Source organism: Rhizopus delemar, genomic scaffold (genome assembly GCF_000149305.1).
Source record: "Rhizopus delemar RA 99-880 supercont3.2 genomic scaffold, whole genome shotgun sequence".
In the NCBI taxonomy this organism is placed as follows: domain Eukaryota; kingdom Fungi; phylum Mucoromycota; class Mucoromycetes; order Mucorales; family Rhizopodaceae; genus Rhizopus; species Rhizopus delemar.
The window spans coordinates 439,589-461,712 of record NW_027137828.1 but is presented as its reverse complement, the minus strand read 5'-3'; the positions used below and the strand labels follow the sequence as shown (position 1 = coordinate 461,712).

Sequence of the window (22,124 nt, the reverse complement as noted above, 5' to 3'; positions counted from 1 at the left end):
ATTTAGTAACTGTGTGGAGTTTAAAAGAGTGATGATTAGACAGAGTTCGTTTTTTTCCTGTTCTTCTTTATTACATATGCCTACATATACCAAAAGTAAAATATATATACTTTTTAATAAAATACATGATTAAATAAACTTAAACTTCTATAGAATATACTTTTGCGCCTCTTCCATATACTAACCGAGGAGAGTCCATTAAACTCGAAGCAGACCCAAAGGGAAAGACATTCGCATATACCAACGGAAAGTCCGTGTTTATGAGAGATTTGGAGGTAAATGACGTAAGAAAGTGAGAGGACGTGTTGTTTGACAAGTTGGACTATTAGAACCCTTCTATTGCCACAGAGTATGTTGGACATAAGGCACAAACTACTGTTGCACGCTATAGTCCTAGTGGTTATTATATGGCCTCTGGAGGTATTTGAAAACATTCTAAAATGGGATTTAAGGTTAATAATAAATATAGATGCTCACGGTAATGTTCGTATTTGGGACACTGTGAACGAAGAACACATCTTGAAAAACGAAATCCGACCTATCTCTGGCAAGATTTCCGATATTGCCTGGGACTGTGATAGTCAACGTTTGATCGCTGTTGGGGATGGCAAAGAACGTTTTGGGCATGCGTTTTCCTTTGATTCACTTTCCTCGGTTGGTGAAATCACAGGTCACTCCAAAGTGATCAATAGTGTCAGTATTCGTCAGCAACGCCCCTTCCGTGCTGTGACAGCCTCGGATGATATGACAATCAATTTCTTCCATGGTGTACCCTTCAAATATGCCAAGACTATTCAAGACCACACTCGATTTATAAACACGGTTCAGTTTTCACCTAACGGTGACTTTTTTGCAAGTGCAGGAGCAGATGGAAAGATCTTTTTGTATGATGGTAAAACGGGTGATAAGTTGGACGAATTGTCTACAGCTGAAAATAGCCACGCTGGAAATATCTTTGCTCTCTCTTGGTCTGCTGATAGTACTCAAATATTAACTTCTTCTGCTGATTGTACTGCCAAGATTTGGGATGTTAGTGCCAAGGCTGTCGTAAAGTAAAGTAGTAAATCTTTGTAACAAAAAAAAAAAGAAAGAGAAAAAAAATAATTGACTCTTGTTTAGCTCATTTACAATTGATTCATCCATGAATCATGTAGAGAATCAACAAGTTGGCAATCTGTGGAAGAATGACTATTTGATTACTGCTTCATTATCAGGCGAGTTTAACTACTTGGATAAGAATAGCGGTAAAGTCTCTCGTCGTGTTAGCGGTCATTCAAAGGCTATCACCGCTTTATCTATTTCTGAACAAAATACTTTGTTCACCGGTTCTTATGATGGCCGTGTCTTTAGTTGGAAATATGGTGAAGAAGATGATCATACTACTGCTCATTCTGTTGAAGGCGATGGACACGTCAATCAAGTAACCTCGATGTTGACAAGTGGAAATGTATTGGTATCTGCTGCTATGGATGACACAATTCGTCTTGGATCTACAGTTGATTGTAAATTTAGGTAATGGAGATAAATAGCTGTTAAATATAAAATAGACTCACGCATATGAAAAAAAAAAAAAGTGACAAGGTAGCATCCACTGGTTCTCTTCCTTCTTCAATTTCTACATCTAAAAATAATATTACAATTGCTGCCACACTTGAGACTGTTCAAGTTTACAATGAAAATTTGGATAAAATAGGTGAACTCGAAAAACATGATTTCACGCCTTCTGTGGCCGACATTAGTCCTGATGGCAAAACGGTCTATGTTGGAGGAAAGGTACAAACAAACAAAAAAAAGGGGGCATTTAGACATATTTCATGTATTCACTCTTTCCATTCTTCCTGAAAACAAAAAAAAAGGAAGATAACATAGTGCGTGTGTATGAATTAAATGAAGGTACATTCACGTTAGCAGGTGAACTCACCAAGAATGTTGGTAATATCACAGCGCTTGCTGTTCACCCCGAGTTGAGCTTGATCGCTGTAGGTGATAGTGTTGGAAAAATCTTTGTATACGATACTGAAACAAAGACAACTACTATTCAAAACTGGGTCTTCCACTCAAGCCGTATCACATCTCTGCATTGGTCTCCATGTGGTAACTACCTTGCAAGTGGTAGTATTGATACAAACGTCTATGTATGGGATAGACAGTCTCCTATGAAGAAAGTGGCCATCAAAAATGCACATGTTGATGCAGTTAACAGTGTAAGATTCTTGAACAAGACAAGCGAATTAACTATTGCGTCCGTTGGACAAGATGCAGCTGTTCGTGTCTGGGAAATTAAATTTTAATATGAAGAGTATGATTTTTATTCAAATGAACTTTCTTAATTCAGTTATTATCATTGACTAAACAATCATAACCATCTTTATTAAAAAGTTAGAATCTTGTTTACTCATCTTGTTTATTTTAACTTACATGCAAATATGCCTTGCATATAACAGGCCAGAACAATACCTGCGCCCACTTGAGAGACAGGATACGTAAATCTGTCGATCAATTTAAAACATTACAGGCTTTAATGTTTTACGTTCATAAAACTTTTTTTTTCCCTCTTACCTAGTAAAGAAGGCTAAAGTATAGAATATTTGCCAATGATGGATATGTATGCTAATGGTATTAGGATAAGGATTATGAGGTATAATGATATCTTTTGGTGAGTTAGATGCACCGTAGTTTGCAATGTCCGTTTCAGCTGCATGCTCTCCAATCTCTGGATGGCTCATTTTCTTCTTTTTCATATGATTCGCCAAAGTAGTTCTGATCCAATTTTTATTGACTTCTTTCTGGAGTAAAAAAGATGTCACCAAGAAAAAAAGTGGGATCAGCAACGCACATATATAATAAATAATAAAAGGTAGCTCTAACTGTGAAGCATAATAAATATGAAAAGCTGCAAATGCAAGGATGATACTAGATAGGATTTGATTTTAACACGACATAAATCATATATGTTTATAACAACATTATTTTACCCAACAGCTATCAAAAATACAATCCACATTCCCTTTGGCCATTGCTTTATATTTGGTAGAGATGTTTTTGTAAATGGGAGTTCTGCAATCAACCCATATCCAAATAGAGAAGGATAAAAGGCAACAATCATGATCCAACTATAAATAAACAAATCAGCATCTATTTATTTCATTCAAGCTCGTATAAACCTGAAAGTATGCGTGTAATTTCCAAAAGTAAACAAGATCAAGCCATAGCTCATACCCAGCAAGAGATCACTGCAATGTCTTGCTACTGATTTATTATTCAATTCCCATTTATATTTTGATGCGATCCACCTATAAAGCAGATACGGAACCAATAGAAAGCTTAAGATAAAATACAGATAAAAGAGTGGATGAAATGAGAATAATGCTGTTTCAGGAACGCTCTTTGGATCAGAGAATTGCAAAGGATTTACATCTGCCATCGAAAAGGATATTAAAAGAAAATAAAAAAATAAAAAAAAGAGAGAAAAAAGAGAGGGAAAAGAGTTGATGAAACAAGCCAATGCATGAAGGCCTACCACTTTTTACGGTCACACGCACTTCGGCATTGAAGTGTTTTTTAGAAACAAATTTTCCTTTCATAGCAACTAAATAGAGGGGGGGGGGTTTATTTCAGACAGCATAATGAAGATAAATTGAAATTAGAAAAGAAAAAGATGTATGGATAAGAAGGTGTTTATTGCTTTAGTTGTCAAGTATGAAAGAGTACTAGACCTAATTTTTAAAATTGACGTATGTTATCAAGTTCTTCCATTCTTGTCAGTTGTGCAATCTGAGATTAGAATAAGACTTTATTGCAAATGATTCAATTATTCATTGAAACAATATTTCATTTTAAATGTAAAAATCATCTTGGCCCGAATGATCCATACTTACACATAAAATACATAGTTGAATTGTAGAACAGTGAGTTCATATCTAATAAATACAAGTCAAGCCTCAATAAATATAATTAAAATGGACAAAATAAGCAAGCAGGTCCATAAGAATAAGGCGATATAATCTGTTTCAAGTATCCGCCAAGAACATGCCATATTAAAGATAACTTTTGCTATATAAATGAGATTACATATAAAGTAATATATATGAAGTCAGGAATCAAAACCAAAGAAGATTACTCACTCGTCTTCACCCAGAATACACTCTTACTGTTAACATATTTAATTAAATCAAAAATCAGTTTCAAAAGTACTTTTCTTTTTTTTTTTTAGTTTTGTATACACTAATCTATTATGCTTACAGTTGCATAAAATACTGTATGAAAATACAACTTTTACCATATTTGCTATTGCGACAAAATAAAGTGCTCTTTTTTTGCTATAAAAAGTTTTATTGGATCTAGAGCTTCAAATGAATACTATGAGGCTTTCTCCCTCTAAACTGACGAGGCTAATAATATTTCGGGATTTTATACAATTGGGATGGTTCATATAAGGCTTGTGTAGCCGTCAAATGTAGGTGATTCATCTGTATTTTTGTACTGACAAACTTTTTAAACTATATTTGGAATGTGAGTTATCAGTTTATACCTGGGATTGTTTTTTTTTCTTTACAAAGCCGAGAGATTAAGTTGGAGGATCACAAAAGATGATTCATATATCTTAAAATAAAGTTTATTCGTCTCCTTGGACCATGACATTGCTAGACAGCTCCATAGCTATGTCTGTATTAGGTAGATCAAGAATAATGAAGCTAACAGATAGAAATGTATAATGCTCTATATAAACATCCTCTAAAAAGATTAATTCGTTTTCCTTCAAAAAGTGCTCCTGAGATGGTGATTTACCAGTATTAGCTTGAAGAAATATAATTAATTGATCTATTTTAGAATCCAATTCAAAGGATGCAAGTAAAAAACTGTCGTCTATGCATCCTTTGTTTCTTCCCTGTGCCAATTGATATCATTAGGCATTTTTAATCAGATCGACTTGGACGGAATGTTGAACATTCAAGGTTGTGAAATTATCTTATTTTTTATTAAATTAACATTTCCTCAAAGCATAAGTTAATAGAAGATGCACTGCAAACAATACCGGATATTATTCGAATTTCAAGACCGCTATTTTTCAAAGCTTAATAAATCACTCAAAAACATAGATTTTGTACCGAAAATGAAACACAAACACCAACATTATATATGTATTTGGTTTATAGCTATAAAAGAAACTATTATATACCTAAAAAGCTTGATTTTTACGTCAAGGATAAGTATGCTAAAGAGGTAAAAACGACTGATGTTTAAAAAATAAACACCCGCTTTGAACTCTGAACCCTTTTTTTTATAGTTATTTCCTTGGATAAAATTTCATATCAATATACATTTAAACATTTACTTTGTTTAAAAATAAAGCTAAAGCCCAAATGATCATATGATGACTTAGTTTTCATTGTTTTCGCTCGGGTCAGATCAAAAGGAAATGAGTGGAAGCTAAAAAGCCCTTATGGGATCAAGGGTAAAAATGTTTAAAAGAAACGGTGACATGTGTAAGAAACACTAGCGGGAGACATTGAGAAGTCATTCGAGGAATCTTTGCCTAATATAGGGTGGCGGTGAAGGCGGAATCTTTTCATGGCATAAGTAGTCGAGCTCATGGAGGATGATACAGATAGTAGGCCATCTAAGAAACCAAGGAAGGACTGCTTGAAATGAATATGGTATTCAGTGAGGTAATTTGTTCAGAAGGAAGGACAAAGGATCTACTATCGTTTCAGGCAATTGTAGTCGGCGGTGCATATTGAGGCAATGGATAGAATGGGACTTTGTAAGTGTCTGTGAAGGATAGACAGTGCATGGTCTAGGTGTGCTACCAGGAAAGCCATCCGAGACGCCAACGCCCACAGCGATTTCGTTCTATTTTGGTCATTGGTAACCATAAGATAGGATCCAAGGAAATAATTGGACGACATAGTGAAAGAAGTGTAGAGTTACGGGAGGAGCGATTTTGACAGAGATTGTCTTGTTGGAACTGTAACTGGATATGTTTTAGAGTTCGCTTGTCTAGGGATTCAAGGTGAGATAGGCATTTTTTCCATAAAGGTGACTTTGAGAGTGCATACCACTGTGAATGGCTATTAGAACGACGGGTGTAGCACAATAAGTGAGAGAGCAGGGTATCTTCTGGAAGCGTAAAGGAGCGAAGAAGGAATTGGGATTGAAGAATGTAAGCACGCTCTTGCATGGAAGGTAGTTTCGTAAGGTGAAGCATCACCTTGGTAGATGAACGAGAGGAGCCACCAAAGATACGGCGTATACATGTGTTTTGTGCATCTTCAAATTTGTTTGTAAGGAATGACGTAATTTTGGTAATTGCAAGGCCATATTCTAGTTGGGCTCGGACTATTTGCATGTAAAAACGAACAGCAAGGAGGGGACTAAAACCTTTGGGATGAAGACCTATGGCCGAAAGCTGATTCATAGTTGCAAGCGCCTTATTTGTATTAACATTGAGCAGTTGAAACGTATCTAGATATCCGCCAGGTCTAAAAGGAATTCCAAGGTAAGAGAAAAATGGTTGAGTTGGAACCGCATCTCCATAGAGAGTGCATGTCAAAGATTGGTCAGTAGGATCGAGTACTACACATTTGCTTGGGTTCCATCTGTAGCCAAGGCTCTGGCTATGATCTTCACACCGTTTTAATAGGCTCACCATTTGGTGTTGGTCAGCGATGAGGACTACATCATCAGCATATAAAAGACAGGTCATAAAGGGAGCAAGTTGAATTGGAAATAAGTCTTCTTCTATAGGTTGTGGACGTAGTGGTTTGGGGAGATCATTGATATATATAGAGTACAGAAATGGTGAAAGAATAGACCCTTGAAGCACGCCAGTAACTGGTGAAAATCTAGACGAGGTGGCATTATTTAGTAAGACTTCTATTTGAACCTCATCGAACAAGTTTCGTAGTAAGCATATGAGTGGTTCAGGTGAATTGTTTTCTAGGTTCTTCCATATGTAGCAGCGATCTACTGTATCGTATGCGGATTTGATATCTAAGAAGGCCAGGACTGGAGTGATACTGTGATGGCAGCGAAGAATTGTGCAGATCTCGGCTAGACATAGGTCTTGGTCTAGTGAGCCTCTGACCTCCCAAAAACCACCCTGAGCTAGATCCAAGGAGGACTACGGTCAGCGAGAAAGTGTTGTAAACAATATTCGAGCAACTTGCGGAAGATCGAGGTGAGGCTAATTGGTCTATGATTGCCAGGCTCGCTTGGATCTCCTTTTTTATAGATTGGGACTACTTGGGCTATTCTCCAATTGACCTGTGTATATGACCATGCCCAACATAAACGAAACAGGAAAAGCAAGATAGGTGTGAGTTGGTTCTGTATTGGGATTAGCATTTCTTGCCGCACATGATCAATGCCAGGCGCTTTTTTAGGTGGTAGCCTCTTGAGGGATGTATGGATATCTTCCAATGTGATGGGGCAGGTTTCTATTTCAAATGGAGTCGTGGGATTCCCCAAAGAAGGAAACGTCCGATCAGCTTCTTGAAGTAGATGGCCAGAGTAGATAGACCGGAGATGGGAGGCCATTACATTAGCGGCGTGTTGAGGACCTTCTATAGTAGAAAAGGAGGGTTTTAAAGTTCTGTTTTTGCGGATTTTACAAAACTTTGCAATGGCTTTTGTATATTCGCCTTGTTCCATCTGGTCACAGAATTGTCGCCACGTTTCTTTCCGTCGTTGCAGGATCATCCGTCGAAGACATGCTTTAGCCAGCGTAAATACCACTATGCCACTATTCTATTTAAGGGTGCAGCGTAAATATTTTTTACCACTAAATAGAAAAACCTTTACAAGTGATAGTTTTTTGGAGCACTCTAACAATAAATTTTTTACTTTTGTAAAATAAGATCAAAGATCTGTTTGCTCTTTTGGCTTATTTAATTCAGCACGAGTCAGCCAATCTCATTCGAATTCGGCGATGTAATTTACGATCAAGATCGTCCAAAGGAAATTTGTACATGAGAATAGTTTCATAGGCTTCTCTCAACCGCTTTTTACACCCTATTATATCGACACGCTGCTCATCTTGCTCTGTATTATCATTTTCTTCTGTTTCATCTATGTTGCCTTCTGCTGTTTCTTCATCATTAGTAGTGCTTGTTGTATAACATACTGCCATCTCGCTTTCATTTGCTTCAATGTTCAACTGACTAACATCAGTAACATTGTTGTCAGAGTTCCTGGGGAGATATGGGAGCATTCCATTTATTGTTTCTGGCTTTACTTTAAGCCATGCATTAGCTAGAAAAACATAGCCTGAGCTTGATCTATTTTGTAAACATTTGGATTATCCAACTTTTTACTGATATTCAGTCATAAAGCACGGTCGTACTGCTGGGCTCAGAGGTGTGCCTTAAAGTTGTCAATGATTCCTGTGTATACAAAATATGAATGAGAAAACTGTAAAACAAAAAGACAGCTTACATAGCATTTTATCAACAAATAATAGGTTACCTGCTTCAATAGCCTGTAGCTTGCTAGTCGTGTTTGCCAGAAGAAACAACAATTTGATATTGTTGAGCGCAATTCTTATTTTATGAACGGACGCATTATCCAAAAGAAGAGCAATTTTTCAATTCTGTCTTCCAAAGACAACATTTAACTTTTTCACGTATGTTGTCATCCAAGTATTAGTAGAATAATGGTATTCAATTTCATTTTTTTTTTTTTTTTTTTTTTTTTTTTTCCAATTGAAATCATGGATAACAAGTTAGCACTTGCTTTAAAACATTTGGGGCTCTTGTCTTGTGCGATAACAATTGGTTGTCCTTTGTAAGTCCCATCCAAGTTACAGAGCAATCCAACTGTTGGACGAGTTTTACTTTTTTTTTAGGCCATCAAGCGGCTCGGAGGAACATATGATTCTTCTTGGTGGTCGGTGGTAATATAAGCCTGTTTCATCAAAGTTCATGATATCTACAGGATCATATGGCCCAAGAGGTTCTTTTATCTTTCTCGATTCGTTCTGAATGTTTTCAGAAGTCAAGTTGAGTATAGTGTGTTGTTGTTAGACTTTTACCATTTTTGACAACATTATTATTACTATATAACGTTTCAGCATTTTTGAGAATGTTTGATATAGTCTGTTGGGCAAGTGGTTGATCTAAATTGAAATTCCTTCATAGCCCATTCACCTAATTCTGTTTGATTAAGCCGGCCAGTAGCATTTTGATCCAAAAGCTCAATTGTTTGAGAAAGAAAGGCGTGCTGGTTTATTATTAGATAGAATCTAATGAAAGAAAATAAATTTTGTTATGTCGTATATTTATTCTCATCAAAATTATTTTGAGTCTGCGACTCATATATCATCCTTCCAGCAGCTTTGATCAAGTCTTGAAAGCAAGCTTTGATTTGTTAATGTCCTCGCACAATTACCAAATCTATACCAACCGACAGTGGCCTATGTGGAAACAAGTTGTACAAACATGTCTATAATGTAGCTACATGTAGTAAATACGTTTACGTTATGATTCCTACTGATTATTGGATCACACGATAACGACACAAAAAACTTAAGGTGTCTCAATTTTTTACGTATGATCACCACTTTGGATGTATACGATCTTTATTGCCATCTGACCAGCCTTCCTCCCCCCCCGTCTGGTTTCCAAGTTAAGCTGAGATATTCATAATCGTATCATCAAGCTAAATCAGCTTATCTGGCCTCATATATTGAATCAAAATGAGCCATTGAGGGAAGTACAATATTCAGTGTTCATCGATGCCTTCTGTTCGCAGTTCCAATAGATCAATTACAAACCTAAATCATTTCAGTTGTCTCTAATGCAGCGATCTCTACCATCATCGGCAATGTCACAAATACCAACTTCAAAGTGGTCACTTTTTTGGAAAATACCTGCTTCACCTGAAGGCTGGTCTTTATGGTATCATCTATTTCACCGTAAACTCTATAGCCAACCACTTCTTTCAAGATTTGACAACGGTTTGACCTCTTCACAATGTAAATTTTGCTCTGCTAATACAGAAGACTTACAACACCTCTTCGAGCGCTGTCCCAGGAAATGGAGAGTATGGATAGATTCTTTCAATTTCTTTAGTTCACACCTCACTTTCACTCAAGACGATGTATGCTCAATCCTCTGGTCTTTTCAGCAGTTTCCTTTTGTTAACAGCACTGACCTCTGGACTCTCAGCTGCTGCATGCTGTCTGTTATCTGGCATGCCCCCATTGGAGATTTACTATTGTCGGCTTTCATTTTACTGATCAAGTTAGTCACTCGTGCTATGCCGCAGTTTGCCACCCTCAAAAAGGGCAGACTCGATCTTGACTATCATGTTCAATCGTTTACACTCTGTTTCTTTTGGTTCACACCGCTCTCAGACGTGTGGCTCCTATTATGTTTTATAAATAAAAACAAATTACTTATTTACGAAAAAAAAAAAAAACTTTAAAAAAAGATTTAACAATCTGGACAAGCTAAAAAAAAAAAACATACAAACAGAAAGATTAAAAGTATCTGTGATAAGAGCAGATTTTTTATGTAAAATGAAGCAATTAGTTTTATTTATTCTAAATAAATTTAGGGTAAAAGAAACAAAATATACATTGTTTAATAAACTTCGAGAATATAAGATTCTTTTTCTTTCCATTCTTCAATGAGAGCAGAAGCTTTGGCAGCATCAATTCCACTATATTTAGTAAGACCGTGAACAACAGCATCCTTGACATCAGGAACAGGCCAGGTAGGACCACAAAGATAGAAATGACCCTTTTGGTTCATCAAGTATTCATTCAACATTTCAGCGTCTTCCATCATCTTGTGTTGAATATAAATCTTTTCCTTTTGATCACGAGAGAAGGCGAGACCCATGTGAGAGAGAGTACCATCAGCATGATAAGCTTCAAGTTCTTCACCATAGAGGTATTCCATTGAACGATGACGAGAACCAAAGTAGAGAACAACAGGACCAATCTTCTTACCAGCAGCCTTGGCCAAGTAACGTTCTTGGATGAAGGCACGGAAGGGAGCCATACCAGTACCGAGACCGGCCATGATGACAGGTTGACTGTCAAGAGGAGGAAGCTTCATCACTGAGGGCTTGATGGACACAGTCACTTGGTCACCGACAGCCAAGTTGGACAAATAGCGAGTACACTGACCATAACGTTTTCTTCCAGACTTGTCTTCCCAATCAACAGCAACCACAAGCAAGTGAACAGCATTGTTGTACATCTTTTGAGATGAAGCAATAGAGTAGTGACGAGGCTTGATAGGAGCAACGATCTGGGCAAGTTCTTCCACAGAGGGCTTGGCAGAGGTGAATTCACGCAAGAGGTCTTCATAGGTAGTTGTGTTGTCAACACGTTCCTTGAAATCTTCTTTACCTTCAGGTGAGACCAAATAGAGAAGTTGTTCACGTTCCTTAGGATCAGAGGCAAAAGAAGCCAGGGATTCATAAAACTTCTTGGAGGGACGACCAAAGATATCCAAGGTTTGAGAAAAGAGTTGGAACACGGTGCGAACTTCCTTCTTGCCGTTTTCAGGATGATTGACAGAGATGATATCACGACCATTGAGGCCATACCAACTCAAGAAGGCTTGAACGTCTTGATAGTCATTGTGACCATGGACACCAAGAGCATCACCCAATTCGTATTTGAGGTTGGAACCAGACGTGTCAAATTCAAGATGGAACACATTACGATCATAACTATCAGGAGTCAAACGCTTGTTCTCAGAGACACGAATAACATAGTTGGTTTCATGCAAATCGGGACGAATTGCTTCTTCAGTGTGATAGGCATCATTAAACATCAGTTGCCATGCAGCCTTGTGCCACTTGTTCAACTCGGCACCCACGCCCTGCTCCTCAGAGTCAGCAACCACAGTCAGGTCATCCTCTTCCTTGTCAACCACCAAACGATCCAAGGGCAAAGCAGGAAGCACAGCATCGGAGAGCTCAAGGATAGTCCAGGGAGGCAACAATTCGATAGAAGTCAAACCCTTCTTGACAGCATCCACCACATCAGCAACTAAAGCAACCAAGGACACCTTCTTGTCACCAGTGGGTTCCTTGTAGAGACCAGCCAAAAGTTCAGCAGGATTCTGAGCACGTTGATGAAGGATCAAGAAGACAGCCTCCCAGATGAGGTGAGTTGATTTAGTGCTCAAGCCAAGTTCTTCAGCAATACGAGCAGCATCAATGGTATACAACTTGGCATTCAACTCGGTCAACTTGAACTTGAATTCGTTGGTCAACACGCCTTCGACATCATCACCATGCTTCCAGGGACCATGAAGGACAACAGTAGCATTCTTGGTAGCGCGAGCCAATGTGTTGTACTCCTTGACGAGAGCGACATTATGAACAGCGACATAGTGATGGTTGGTGGTATATCCAGCTTGAAGGTGAGTGTGGACAGCAGGGCCACCCACACGGTATCCATCACGGGTCACACGTGCAGTCAGACGAGGATGCTGGACAAGATGAGCATCATGAAGACCGGCAGCAGAAGAACCGTCTTGTTCAATATCCCAAAAGACAGCGCTCCAGGCACCATCTTGAGTCTCATCTTCAATAGTAGCAGCTTGAATAAAGGGTTCAGCAGCAAGATTGATGAAGTTTTCTTGTTCTGAAGCTTTGACAAGAGGAGCTATATGAGTAGCTTGAAGGTGATCGAAGCTAGCGGCTTGAGCACTAACCAAGCGAGGACGTTGATCACGAGCAAGAGGACCAAAGCGAACAGAGGCAGCAACATCTTGATAGAGAGAACCATTGAAGGCATATAAACCTGCACCTTCTTCCAATACAATAACACGACGAGCAGAGGAAGGCAAGGCAGCAATCAAGTCAGCCTCAGACCAGGGACGGTAGACACGGACAGACAAGAGGCCCACCTTTGTGTTAGAAGCAACAGCGTGCTGAAGAGACTCAGGGACAGAGGCACGCAAAGCAACTAAGACAGTTTCAGCATCGGCAGCACCAGCATATTCAAAAGGTTGATAATTAAATTGACCAAGGATGCTCTTGGTAACAGGATATGACTCTGTCAATGACTGTTGAATACTGTCTGATACTGAAGATTGAAGTTGAGCGAGCTGACCATAGTTGACCAAGTTGACCTTTTCGATTTGCTTGGCAGCCGTGACACCATTAAAGAAGTGAACGACAGGTAATTGAAGAGTATGAGCAAGCAAATGAGCAGCGATGGCCATATCGTGAGCTTCTTGTGCGCTGGAGGAAGATAACAAGATGGCGCCTGTATTACGAGCAGCCAAAACGGCGTCCACATTGGCAGATGCAACCAAGTCTTGATCTACAGATTGAGCAGCGATATGGAAGACAACAGGTTGGTGTTGAGCAACCAAGATATGCAAGTTGGGAATCATGGAAAGCAAGGCCTGAGAGGAAGCCAAGACGGACAAGTTCTTTTTGTTATCGGCAAGAGCGCCTTGAACGGCTTGAAGAGCACCGAAACGAGTTTCCATCTCAATTACCTTGACTAATTGTTGTTGAGCATTGCGCAAAGACTTTTGGGAATAAGCCTTCAATTCCTGACCAAGGGAATCACCAGTAAGACCAGGATAGAGGAAGATCAAGTCAGAAAGAGCAAAAGCAGCGTAACCCACAGCATGATTTGCATTCAAGAGACGAGCATTATTGCTTGATAAAATGTATTCAAGAGCATCCTTAACCTTAGATTCAAGCAAAATAGATTGATCTTCATCGACAATGGTTGTTTGACTTCCGGTTGTAGAGGAAGCGTCTAAATCTTTTTTTAATTCATCTGTTACTGCTTTTACTACATCGGTAGATAAATCCACTTTCTCAAAAGCCTTGTTGGTAGGAACGGCTTTGCTCTTCACAAGTGAAGCAACCAAAGCAACGGAAGCAAACATATTTTATAATTAAAGTAAGAAGAAAAGAGTAAAAAAAAAAGAATCAAATCAAGAAGACCATATATAATTTGTAAGATAATAGCACGCCATAGAGTGAAACTATCCATTCACAAATGATAAAAATTGCGCCATTGTCTCTCCGACATACCTCATTTTTCAATGACAATTCGTAACCTAATCAGATCTTTTCATTTGATTGGATAAGAATGAACAAATTAAAAGCAGTCATTTTTTATTGGAATTTGATTGGTATTATGCGAAATGTTTGCTGTAGACACTCTTAAGTTGTTCCATGAATACAAACATTAAAGTTGTATGAGGACTATATACAAATAATATGAATTAGTGTCATATTCAAATACATTATTTTGTCTATTTACCCAATACGAAGATAGTGTGCAAGGAATCCTTTATAAAGTCCACGGACACCTTCAATCTTTACAATTTTTACAAAGCAGTCGGTAGGACCCTTATAAAGTAAACCTTTACCCGTTAAAGGATCAACACCTTGGTTATACATACGAGTAGAGATGACATCAAAGGGGTTCATAGCCAGACAAACCAAGACACCAGTAAACATGGATGTAGCAAAGTGTGTACCAACCGAGTCAGGGAATCCAAATCGCTTGATCAGCAGGTCCTTACCAAGCATATACGTAGGCATCTGAACAGCAGATCCCACACCCGCTCTAGCCATCGCTGCATCTGCACCACGATATAATCCCTTGATACCTTCTGTACGATAGATTTGAGTAAGAGCACTGAAAGATGACCCCATTTGATGTTGATAACCAATGTTTTTGAAAATTGGTGAGTAAGATTGCCTTCTGGTCTTGATAAGATATAAAGGAGATCCTAAAACAGCTCCGACAACACCAGCAAATGCACCAGAGAATACACCAGCAGCTAATAAACTTGCATGGGACTGGAGATGAAAGGTCTTTTTGATATTATTGAATACTGGATCGTATAACCCCAAACGACTACCGTTCAAGCACACTTGATAAATATAAGCTACACTTAAACCTCTTTGTGCACCACGTATGCCTTCATGTTCAAAGACTACCTTGAGTGCTTGGAAGCTGTTGTGATAAGGTCTTGCACTTTCTGTTAATGTGCCCGCTCGAACCAATTCACCTTGTAATTGTAATCTAGTCTTTACAACCTGTGATTGAAGTGTTAAATATAGATTGTAACGTCACCAAATATTTTTACCTCCCAAGGATTAGTGAAAGTAACAGCTCCACAAGCAGCTAAACCACCAATAACGAATCCAATCATTGTATCTCTGGTTTTATTTTCTATCTTTTTAATTTCTTTTTGTTGAGTTAATGCAGACATTTCTATGTATTCTATTCTAAAGAAAAAGAAAGATAATAAAAAAAATAAAGGATTTTCCCCTTTATTTTTCGGAATAAATAAAAGTGTTACTCATTCTGCTTTATGAACTTTGACTCGATGCGGTTGTTGAATGCGTGGCTAATCAATATTTCCCTTTTTTACTTTTTTTCCTTTTTTGATTAATGATAATATGAGTGAGGTGTGCATGAAGGGAAAATGAGGTGTGATCCATAAAACCATCATGCACACTCACACTCACATTCACTTTCTTTTATCTCCTTTATTTTTTTTTTTTCTTTTTTTTTCTTTTTTTTTCTTTTGTTGTCTATTGTGAACATATAAATTTATATGAAAACACCTGTTTATAATGGAATTAAAGCAGAACCAAGATTTCTTCGGTGAGCATTATAAATGATATATGCACTATTTATATTAAATGCATTTATTAGTGATCCTACTTCATTTGAATCACTTTCAAGTGGAATAAGTAGAATATCTTCTTATGTTGCATCTAATTTACCAAAGAAAAGATCAAGTATGACAACTACAAATACAATATTATATAATCAGCCATCACAAAGAAGATTCTTGGAAGAGATTGTATTAGAACAAGAAGAAGAAGAGGAAGAAGAGGAAGAGGAAGACAAAAATACGGATACAGTTACATTTGCATGCTTTGAAAAATTGAATAATAAAAGAATATCATGTTTGTTGCTAGGATACCAAAATGGGTTTCAATTATGGGATATCACAAATCCAGATAATGTACATGAAATATGTTCAATAAGAGATAAGGAAACCTTCGGAACTGTGTCTTGTATTCACTTGATAAATAATGATTCATTGGCTGTCATGTAAGTGACTATACTTGCTAATATGAACATTAATCATATTTTAAAGTACTGAAAAGGACAATAAACAATCAAAGATGATCATTTATTCCTTGGATACCTATTCAATCATAAAGGAAATCTCTCAATTTACACAAGAAGATAATAATCCAGTCTCAATCACACGTATACAAAGTAATCACAAGATCATTGCTTTGGTAGACTCTAACGACTTATTATACATTCAGTCTAACATAAATATACATATTTAGGGTTGTTTATCACGTCACAAATCATTCATTTACTTATTATCTGCAGTTGATTTTAAACAGATTACAAATCCTCTAGTAGACGTTTATCATGATACCAACTCTGGGCCAATCTTTACATTAAACTCAAGGTTCATTGCTTATGCAACCAACACAGCCGTACTAAATTCAGACCCAGTCATGACATCATTCAGTAACAAATTGCAATTAGAAAAGGATGTCAAGGGAGCAGCCAAAGACATAGCAAAGGAAGTCGTGAGTGGTATGAAATCATTAGGTGAATTCAGCTATCATCAATTATCCAATTATTTTTCAACGCCAACATCACCCATAACCGATAAAAAGGTGATTGCACCTTCTGGAATGGTCATGATTCGAGACACACAGGCATTGATCACTGGAAATAATTCAATTATAGCTCATTTTAGACCACATACACATCCAATCTCTTGTCTTTCCTTCAATCCGTCTGGTACTCTACTTTTATCTGCTTCAAAGCAAGGGCACACATTTCATATCTTTTCTATTCTCACAAATATTCTTGCGGTCGGGAATGTATCTCATCTTTATAGTCTCTCGAGAGGTTATACAGATGCCCAAGTAGAAGACTGTCAATTCTCGAATGATTCTAATTGGTGTGCGATTAGTACCGCAAGAGGTACAACACATCTCTATGCTATTAACCCTTATGGTGGCAAACCAGAGATATCAGGGCATATACACAGTAAAGTGAATAATATAAACCGTCGCCATCCATTCGTCAGCAAGATAAAGCCAAAGGTAACTATAAAGATAATGAATGAATATTATACTTATCTGTATTCAGACATTATCAGCAACAGCACTTAACTCAGTGATGCGCATTAAACAAAGAAAAAGAATGCCAGAAAGTTTAAATCAAGAAGAAATGTACGTGAATAATCTTAGATCTCCTTTACCACCACCGCGTCTTAGTCATTTACAAAAGGAACCAAGAGCAAAATTAACGGCCTTCTTTGTCAATACAAGTTCTTTCTTGATCAATCATGATATCGCTGCAAAACAACCAGCAACCCATCTGCTAAAACATATACCTTACTTGCCTCAACAGCAATCACAACAAAATGATGCGTTGATGTTTGGATTTGATGAAGAATACGATGACTCAGTCAAAACAGTAAATGATGAAGTTGGATGGCAAGATATTTATATTTTCCACCCAAGTGGCGTTTTGACACTCTATCGTTGTTGGATAACAAAGGCGGCATTGAAAAAGAGAGAAGGCAGTAAAAGTATATTAGATTTATCTTTAAGAAAGGAGAGCATAGCAGAATGGAAAGTAGCAAGAAACATAGACTGGAAACAAGTACAGTTAAAGATCGATTCCAAACTTGCTGAAAAGAAACGAGAGAAAAAGAAGAAGGATGATAAAGGACTGTTTTGGTTATCAAACGCTGAAATAAGTACCTATTCATCGGATGAGCTACCCATTTGGTCTCAACGTCAATTCATATTTCAAACTTACAAGGAGTTGCCTTGTAATAATACGTCTGATGTAATACCTGCTACAAATACCTTGCTCATGCCAAAAGAGATACCTGAGCCAATTTCCAGTCGTATGGATCGTGTGAGAAAGACAATGACAAGGTTAGCAAATGACACAGTCGAAGAGAACATGGATGATGCTTTGGCTGAATTAGAAGGTAATTTACCATTTTATACATAATATTTATTCATGCTTTTATATTAGATAATTTATCAAATGCCATGCAAACTTCCTTTTCCTTTACAAATTCTATTAGTAGTAGTCCTGCATCCACTGTAAAATGGTTATCGACAAGTGCCAATGCGATATCAGGAACAGCTTCTCTATCAAAATTCTTTGCGAATAAGAATTCATCTTTATCTTTTGAAGATGCTTACTTGATTAACATGGGAAATGGACCTAGTTCTGAGCCTTCAATGAATCATCATTCGACAGTGAGCTCAATTGTACACCTTAAAGAAGATTCATCCGTGGAAGAAGAAGAAGTGATTCGATTTGAAAATGATTTACAAAATAACAACAATCTTTATTCACCTGATGGAGACAATGAAGTAGCCTATCCTTATGAATCCATTTATAATGAGGAAATATGGCATTAATGATTTTTTTTCTTATCCAGTTTTGCTTTCTTTTTTGTTACGCGTCTTTTTGCCAATACACCTTCTATTAAAGATGTCATGAACCTTTCTTCGTCTATCAATTGAAGAGTTTTTCTTTTTTCCTTTTTGTTAATCGTTGTAACAAACTGTCTTAGTGAGTGAGAGGACACTATAAACAGTTTCTTTGTGCTTAGTTGACATTGTTTGAGTTGACTAAATACAGAATCCTTGACTTCTAATACAAATTCACCCACTGCTGTTGCCCACACAAACTCCTCTGTGCCCTGGTGTCTCGCCTTTTTACTTGAAATCGCCTTGAATATATAAAAAAAAATAGTGTTACTAATTCACTCATGAGTCACTCATTTTACTAACATTCTCTTTAAATTACCTGATCTGCTTTGCTGCGTACAAATAGCACTGGTATTTTATGTTCTTTGGCTTTTGATGCGATATCAATATCATCCTGCATAAGTCTGGTATTTCATAAATACACACGTCATCCTTTATATTAATTACCTATTCCCCAGCACAATGACTAAAAGATCAAAAGCGCATAAAAAATTCTCTTCAAAGTAAGTTTCTCTAGAGTGACTTCTTGTACCAACACCTGGCATATCCCAAATCATCATAGTTACCAAATCAGGATGAATATAAGCTGTCGGTTTTGATGTAGTCTCTATTTCACCCACTTTAGCAGCCTTTTTATCCGTGTCCTTATATCCAAGTATTGCATTCACTAAAGAACTCTGCATACTGTCTTTAATATTTTCTTTGACAAGACAAGATGAAGCAAACCTTTCCTGATCCAGACGTGCCTACAATGGCCACGTTATAATACAAGGTCGTGTTTAAGTTGATTTCTGCTTCTGCTTTTGCTTTAATCTCTGGTGGTATACTTAGTGGTGTAGGCGGCCGTTCTTTAAATATAAAAGTGACAGCTCCCCACACAGCAAAAAAGGGTGCCAGTGGCCCTGTAAATGTAAATGGATATTCCCTTTTTCTTTCTTAGCCACTGTACTTACATGCAATGACACCTAATAATCCACCTATAGCACCATCTATAATACGAAATCCAGTGATGTCAGATTCCTTAAATGTATAAGCATTTAATACTGGATATGCAACAATAACAACAGGTACAGCCAATGTAGATACAGTAGCTTTTGTGAATCGATTTGATATATCTTCATAGACTGAATCTGATTTCTTTGTAAAGAAGGATATCTTGTTGACAGACGAGGTTGCTTGTCCCATAGTTTTTTATAAAAAAAGAAAGAAAAACAAAGAAAGAAAGAAAAAAAAAAGGAAAAAGTATCTTTATGGTAATATGCAAATTCTATATTAGGTAACAATGTGTAAATAAACAATTTTATGTTTGAATATCATAGGCGGCCAACTGAATAGTCGAATCTTCATGCTTTGGCATAATAACAGCAATAAACCCATGATCCAAAGATCGATTAAATAGCAAGTCGAGGTTATCCACCAACTCTGTGTGTAATTCTAATAATTTGCCTTCCATATGTGCCTTGACACTCGCTACAGTTTGACCTTCTCCATCCAGTAATTCACAAAGTACAGTGTCTCTTTTTATTTTCTCTCCAATCAGTTCTGTATTAAACTTGATTGACTTGTAATCTCTTGAAGGTTCCAGCAAACCCAAAACACAAATCTTGTTGGGTGCCTGTCTTACATAAACGTCAATCTCACCTTCTTGTCCCCTTTTGTGATAAAGAGAATAATATCTTTTTAAATAAGCATTGGGATCTTTATTCCAATTAGCTGTTGATTCTAAAAAAGGTTTGATATCATAGTCCATTATGCTGAAAAAATTTTTGTTTATAAAAGAAAAGAAAAAAAAAGGTGTACAAGTGACAGTCTTTGTATAGCCTATGCATTTCTTACGAAAAATGAATATTAACACTATTAAAAACAAGCAAGAGGTTAAGATAACCATTTAAATCATATTCTGTAGCATTTTCTACCCTCCATGTTTGATGATTGAATTATCTGCATCACTTTTGTTTTTATATTAAAATCTGTTCTACCATCTACCATCATACATTATTTGCTAAGACATATTTAAATAACTTTTTTTCGACTTACTAGGCCGTATGATGAACAATATATCTTGTAACCTTCTTCGGGCATATTCAATACTGCTGTTTGCTTAAAATTGGCAGAAAAGATTTTGTGTTTTCTTGCAAACATAATTCGTAACAAACCATCATATTCCTTAAGGCTTACTGGTGGTGGCTCAAATCTTGACAACGATGAATTCTGCTGCGACTTGGCCTAAAGTTGCTTTTACCAACCTTCATGAAACGATTTATCTTTGTTAATAATTATACATTGACCGAAAGACGATAATAAAGCTCGTCTCCTGGTTTGGCCACTAGATCAAATTCTCTTTGAAACATTAAAATGATTGCTCGAAATAAAGAGTTAATTCTCTAATAATTTGAAGACAAGTACGTACGAGAATTGGTGAGGAATATTACCGACAAGAATGGTAGATCTGTCTTTATGAAACTGCGAAATAAGATATCCAGTTTCTTTTGATTCAATCTATACATCGTCTTCAACATCCTTATTCTCTTTCTGTTTGACTTTCCTTTCGTTCGTTTTTGTAATTCAGCAACAAGACAGGAATCCATTTCAACTGCGCATACTTTTTTTTTTTTTTTTTTTTTTTTTTTTTTATTTTTATTTTTTACAAGTTTAAAGCATTTTTGCTGCCTAGTTATCAGCACCTGTATCAATTTCTTGTAGTAAATCTGAGTTCACAAGGTTGGCCTTATTGATATTCGTTTAGCTGCATTGAAATAATTCAGCTTTTTTTATTTTTATTTTCATGCTTTACCTTAGTTACAGCATCTTGTACAAGAGCATTTTTAAAATGCATCGACCAAGATCATTATTAAAAATGGGACAAAGAATCCTCATTTCATCAACAGTATTTGTCTTTTTGGATGCTTTTGTTGGTTGCTTTTGTATAGTCGTTTAGTGTTTTATAAAACGAGAAAGAAAAAAGAAAACTTTGGGCATAGATCGTTATGGATCAAGACGGGGACCTAATTGTTTGTTCCTGAAAAAGCTGTTTGGGCACAAAGATTTTTTGATTGTTTGAACTGTTAGATTTAACCCATACTATTACGGCTGGTAAGCTCGCCATACTGAAGATAAATAGAGCTTTTCAGACATTAGACATGCGATAAAAGACAGAAATTTCAATTTGATGTACTCAATTATAGATTAATTTGAGCAAATTTAAAATTAGGAATAATTAATGTAAGCCAGTAAACTAATGTTATTCTGTAATTCAGAATAGCCTATATAAAGGATTCAAAGAATAAGGTAAAAAAATAATAATAACATCGTTTTATTGAGAACCTTTCTGTTATTTTCTATTTTTATTTTATCCATTTTCTTTTCGTATTCGCCTGATGCCAAGTTCTCATGCAGTACCTTGTAATAGATTGCTTATACCAGCTTATACGCAGTAATTCTTGTAAGTTTACCATTCTTTCTAAAGCTTTGATTTTTTTTAAAAAAAAAATCAACTAAAGAACTTGGTAGGAACGGTGGCGCTCTCAATTGTTAAAAAGCAAAAGCAGCAAATCATAAAAATACTATTAAAAAGAAATGCATGCTCTAAATTAACATATTTATGCTCTTTAATC

At 36.7% G+C, this 22,124-nt stretch overlaps 11 protein-coding genes across 11 annotated transcripts; 3 read left to right on the top strand and 8 right to left on the bottom strand.

The window, feature by feature from the left end:
• Positions 1-260: 260 nt before the first annotated feature.
• On the top strand, positions 261-2,291 carry RO3G_02392 (uncharacterized protein; the record flags this gene model as incomplete). The annotated part of the gene is made up of 6 exons (XM_067656983.1): positions 261-275; positions 330-420; positions 470-1,052; positions 1,120-1,512; positions 1,575-1,773; positions 1,857-2,291. The coding sequence occupies 6 exons, from the start codon at positions 261-263 to the stop codon at positions 2,289-2,291; spliced, it is 1,716 nt and encodes a 571-aa protein (XP_067513084.1).
• A 218-nt stretch (positions 2,292-2,509) lies between these two features.
• RO3G_02391 (uncharacterized protein) lies at positions 2,510-2,726 on the bottom strand (the record flags this gene model as incomplete). Its single annotated transcript, XM_067656982.1, has 2 exons — positions 2,510-2,516; positions 2,560-2,726. 2 exons carry the CDS (start codon positions 2,724-2,726, stop codon positions 2,510-2,512), a joined length of 174 nt encoding a protein of 57 aa, XP_067513083.1.
• Positions 2,727-5,806: 3,080 nt separating this feature from the next.
• Positions 5,807-6,418, bottom strand: RO3G_02390 (uncharacterized protein; the record flags this gene model as incomplete). Its single annotated transcript, XM_067656981.1, has 1 exon — positions 5,807-6,418. The coding sequence occupies one exon, from the start codon at positions 6,416-6,418 to the stop codon at positions 5,807-5,809; it is 612 nt and encodes a 203-aa protein (XP_067513082.1).
• A 689-nt stretch (positions 6,419-7,107) lies between these two features.
• RO3G_02389 (uncharacterized protein) lies at positions 7,108-7,539 on the bottom strand (the record flags this gene model as incomplete). The annotated part of the gene is made up of 1 exon (XM_067656980.1): positions 7,108-7,539. One exon carries the CDS (start codon positions 7,537-7,539, stop codon positions 7,108-7,110), a length of 432 nt encoding a protein of 143 aa, XP_067513081.1.
• Positions 7,540-7,894: 355 nt separating this feature from the next.
• Positions 7,895-8,443, bottom strand: RO3G_02388 (uncharacterized protein; the record flags this gene model as incomplete). The annotated part of the gene is made up of 2 exons (XM_067656979.1): positions 7,895-8,253; positions 8,437-8,443. 2 exons carry the CDS (start codon positions 8,441-8,443, stop codon positions 7,895-7,897), a joined length of 366 nt encoding a protein of 121 aa, XP_067513080.1.
• A 1,379-nt stretch (positions 8,444-9,822) lies between these two features.
• Positions 9,823-10,237, top strand: RO3G_02387 (uncharacterized protein; the record flags this gene model as incomplete). The annotated part of the gene is made up of 2 exons (XM_067656978.1): positions 9,823-9,973; positions 10,071-10,237. The coding sequence occupies 2 exons, from the start codon at positions 9,823-9,825 to the stop codon at positions 10,235-10,237; spliced, it is 318 nt and encodes a 105-aa protein (XP_067513079.1).
• Positions 10,238-10,583: 346 nt separating this feature from the next.
• On the bottom strand, positions 10,584-13,874 carry RO3G_02386 (uncharacterized protein; the record flags this gene model as incomplete). The annotated part of the gene is made up of 1 exon (XM_067656977.1): positions 10,584-13,874. One exon carries the CDS (start codon positions 13,872-13,874, stop codon positions 10,584-10,586), a length of 3,291 nt encoding a protein of 1,096 aa, XP_067513078.1.
• Positions 13,875-14,250: 376 nt separating this feature from the next.
• RO3G_02385 (uncharacterized protein) lies at positions 14,251-15,215 on the bottom strand (the record flags this gene model as incomplete). Its single annotated transcript, XM_067656976.1, has 2 exons — positions 14,251-15,039; positions 15,090-15,215. 2 exons carry the CDS (start codon positions 15,213-15,215, stop codon positions 14,251-14,253), a joined length of 915 nt encoding a protein of 304 aa, XP_067513077.1.
• Positions 15,216-16,143: 928 nt separating this feature from the next.
• Positions 16,144-18,438, top strand: RO3G_02384 (uncharacterized protein; the record flags this gene model as incomplete). Its single annotated transcript, XM_067656975.1, has 4 exons — positions 16,144-16,263; positions 16,318-17,094; positions 17,141-17,996; positions 18,044-18,438. 4 exons carry the CDS (start codon positions 16,144-16,146, stop codon positions 18,436-18,438), a joined length of 2,148 nt encoding a protein of 715 aa, XP_067513076.1.
• A 762-nt stretch (positions 18,439-19,200) lies between these two features.
• RO3G_02383 (uncharacterized protein) lies at positions 19,201-19,695 on the bottom strand (the record flags this gene model as incomplete). Its single annotated transcript, XM_067656974.1, has 2 exons — positions 19,201-19,412; positions 19,464-19,695. The coding sequence occupies 2 exons, from the start codon at positions 19,693-19,695 to the stop codon at positions 19,201-19,203; spliced, it is 444 nt and encodes a 147-aa protein (XP_067513075.1).
• A 115-nt stretch (positions 19,696-19,810) lies between these two features.
• RO3G_02382 (uncharacterized protein) lies at positions 19,811-20,433 on the bottom strand (the record flags this gene model as incomplete). Its single annotated transcript, XM_067656973.1, has 2 exons — positions 19,811-20,232; positions 20,427-20,433. 2 exons carry the CDS (start codon positions 20,431-20,433, stop codon positions 19,811-19,813), a joined length of 429 nt encoding a protein of 142 aa, XP_067513074.1.
• Between the last annotated feature and the right edge of the window lie 1,691 nt (positions 20,434-22,124).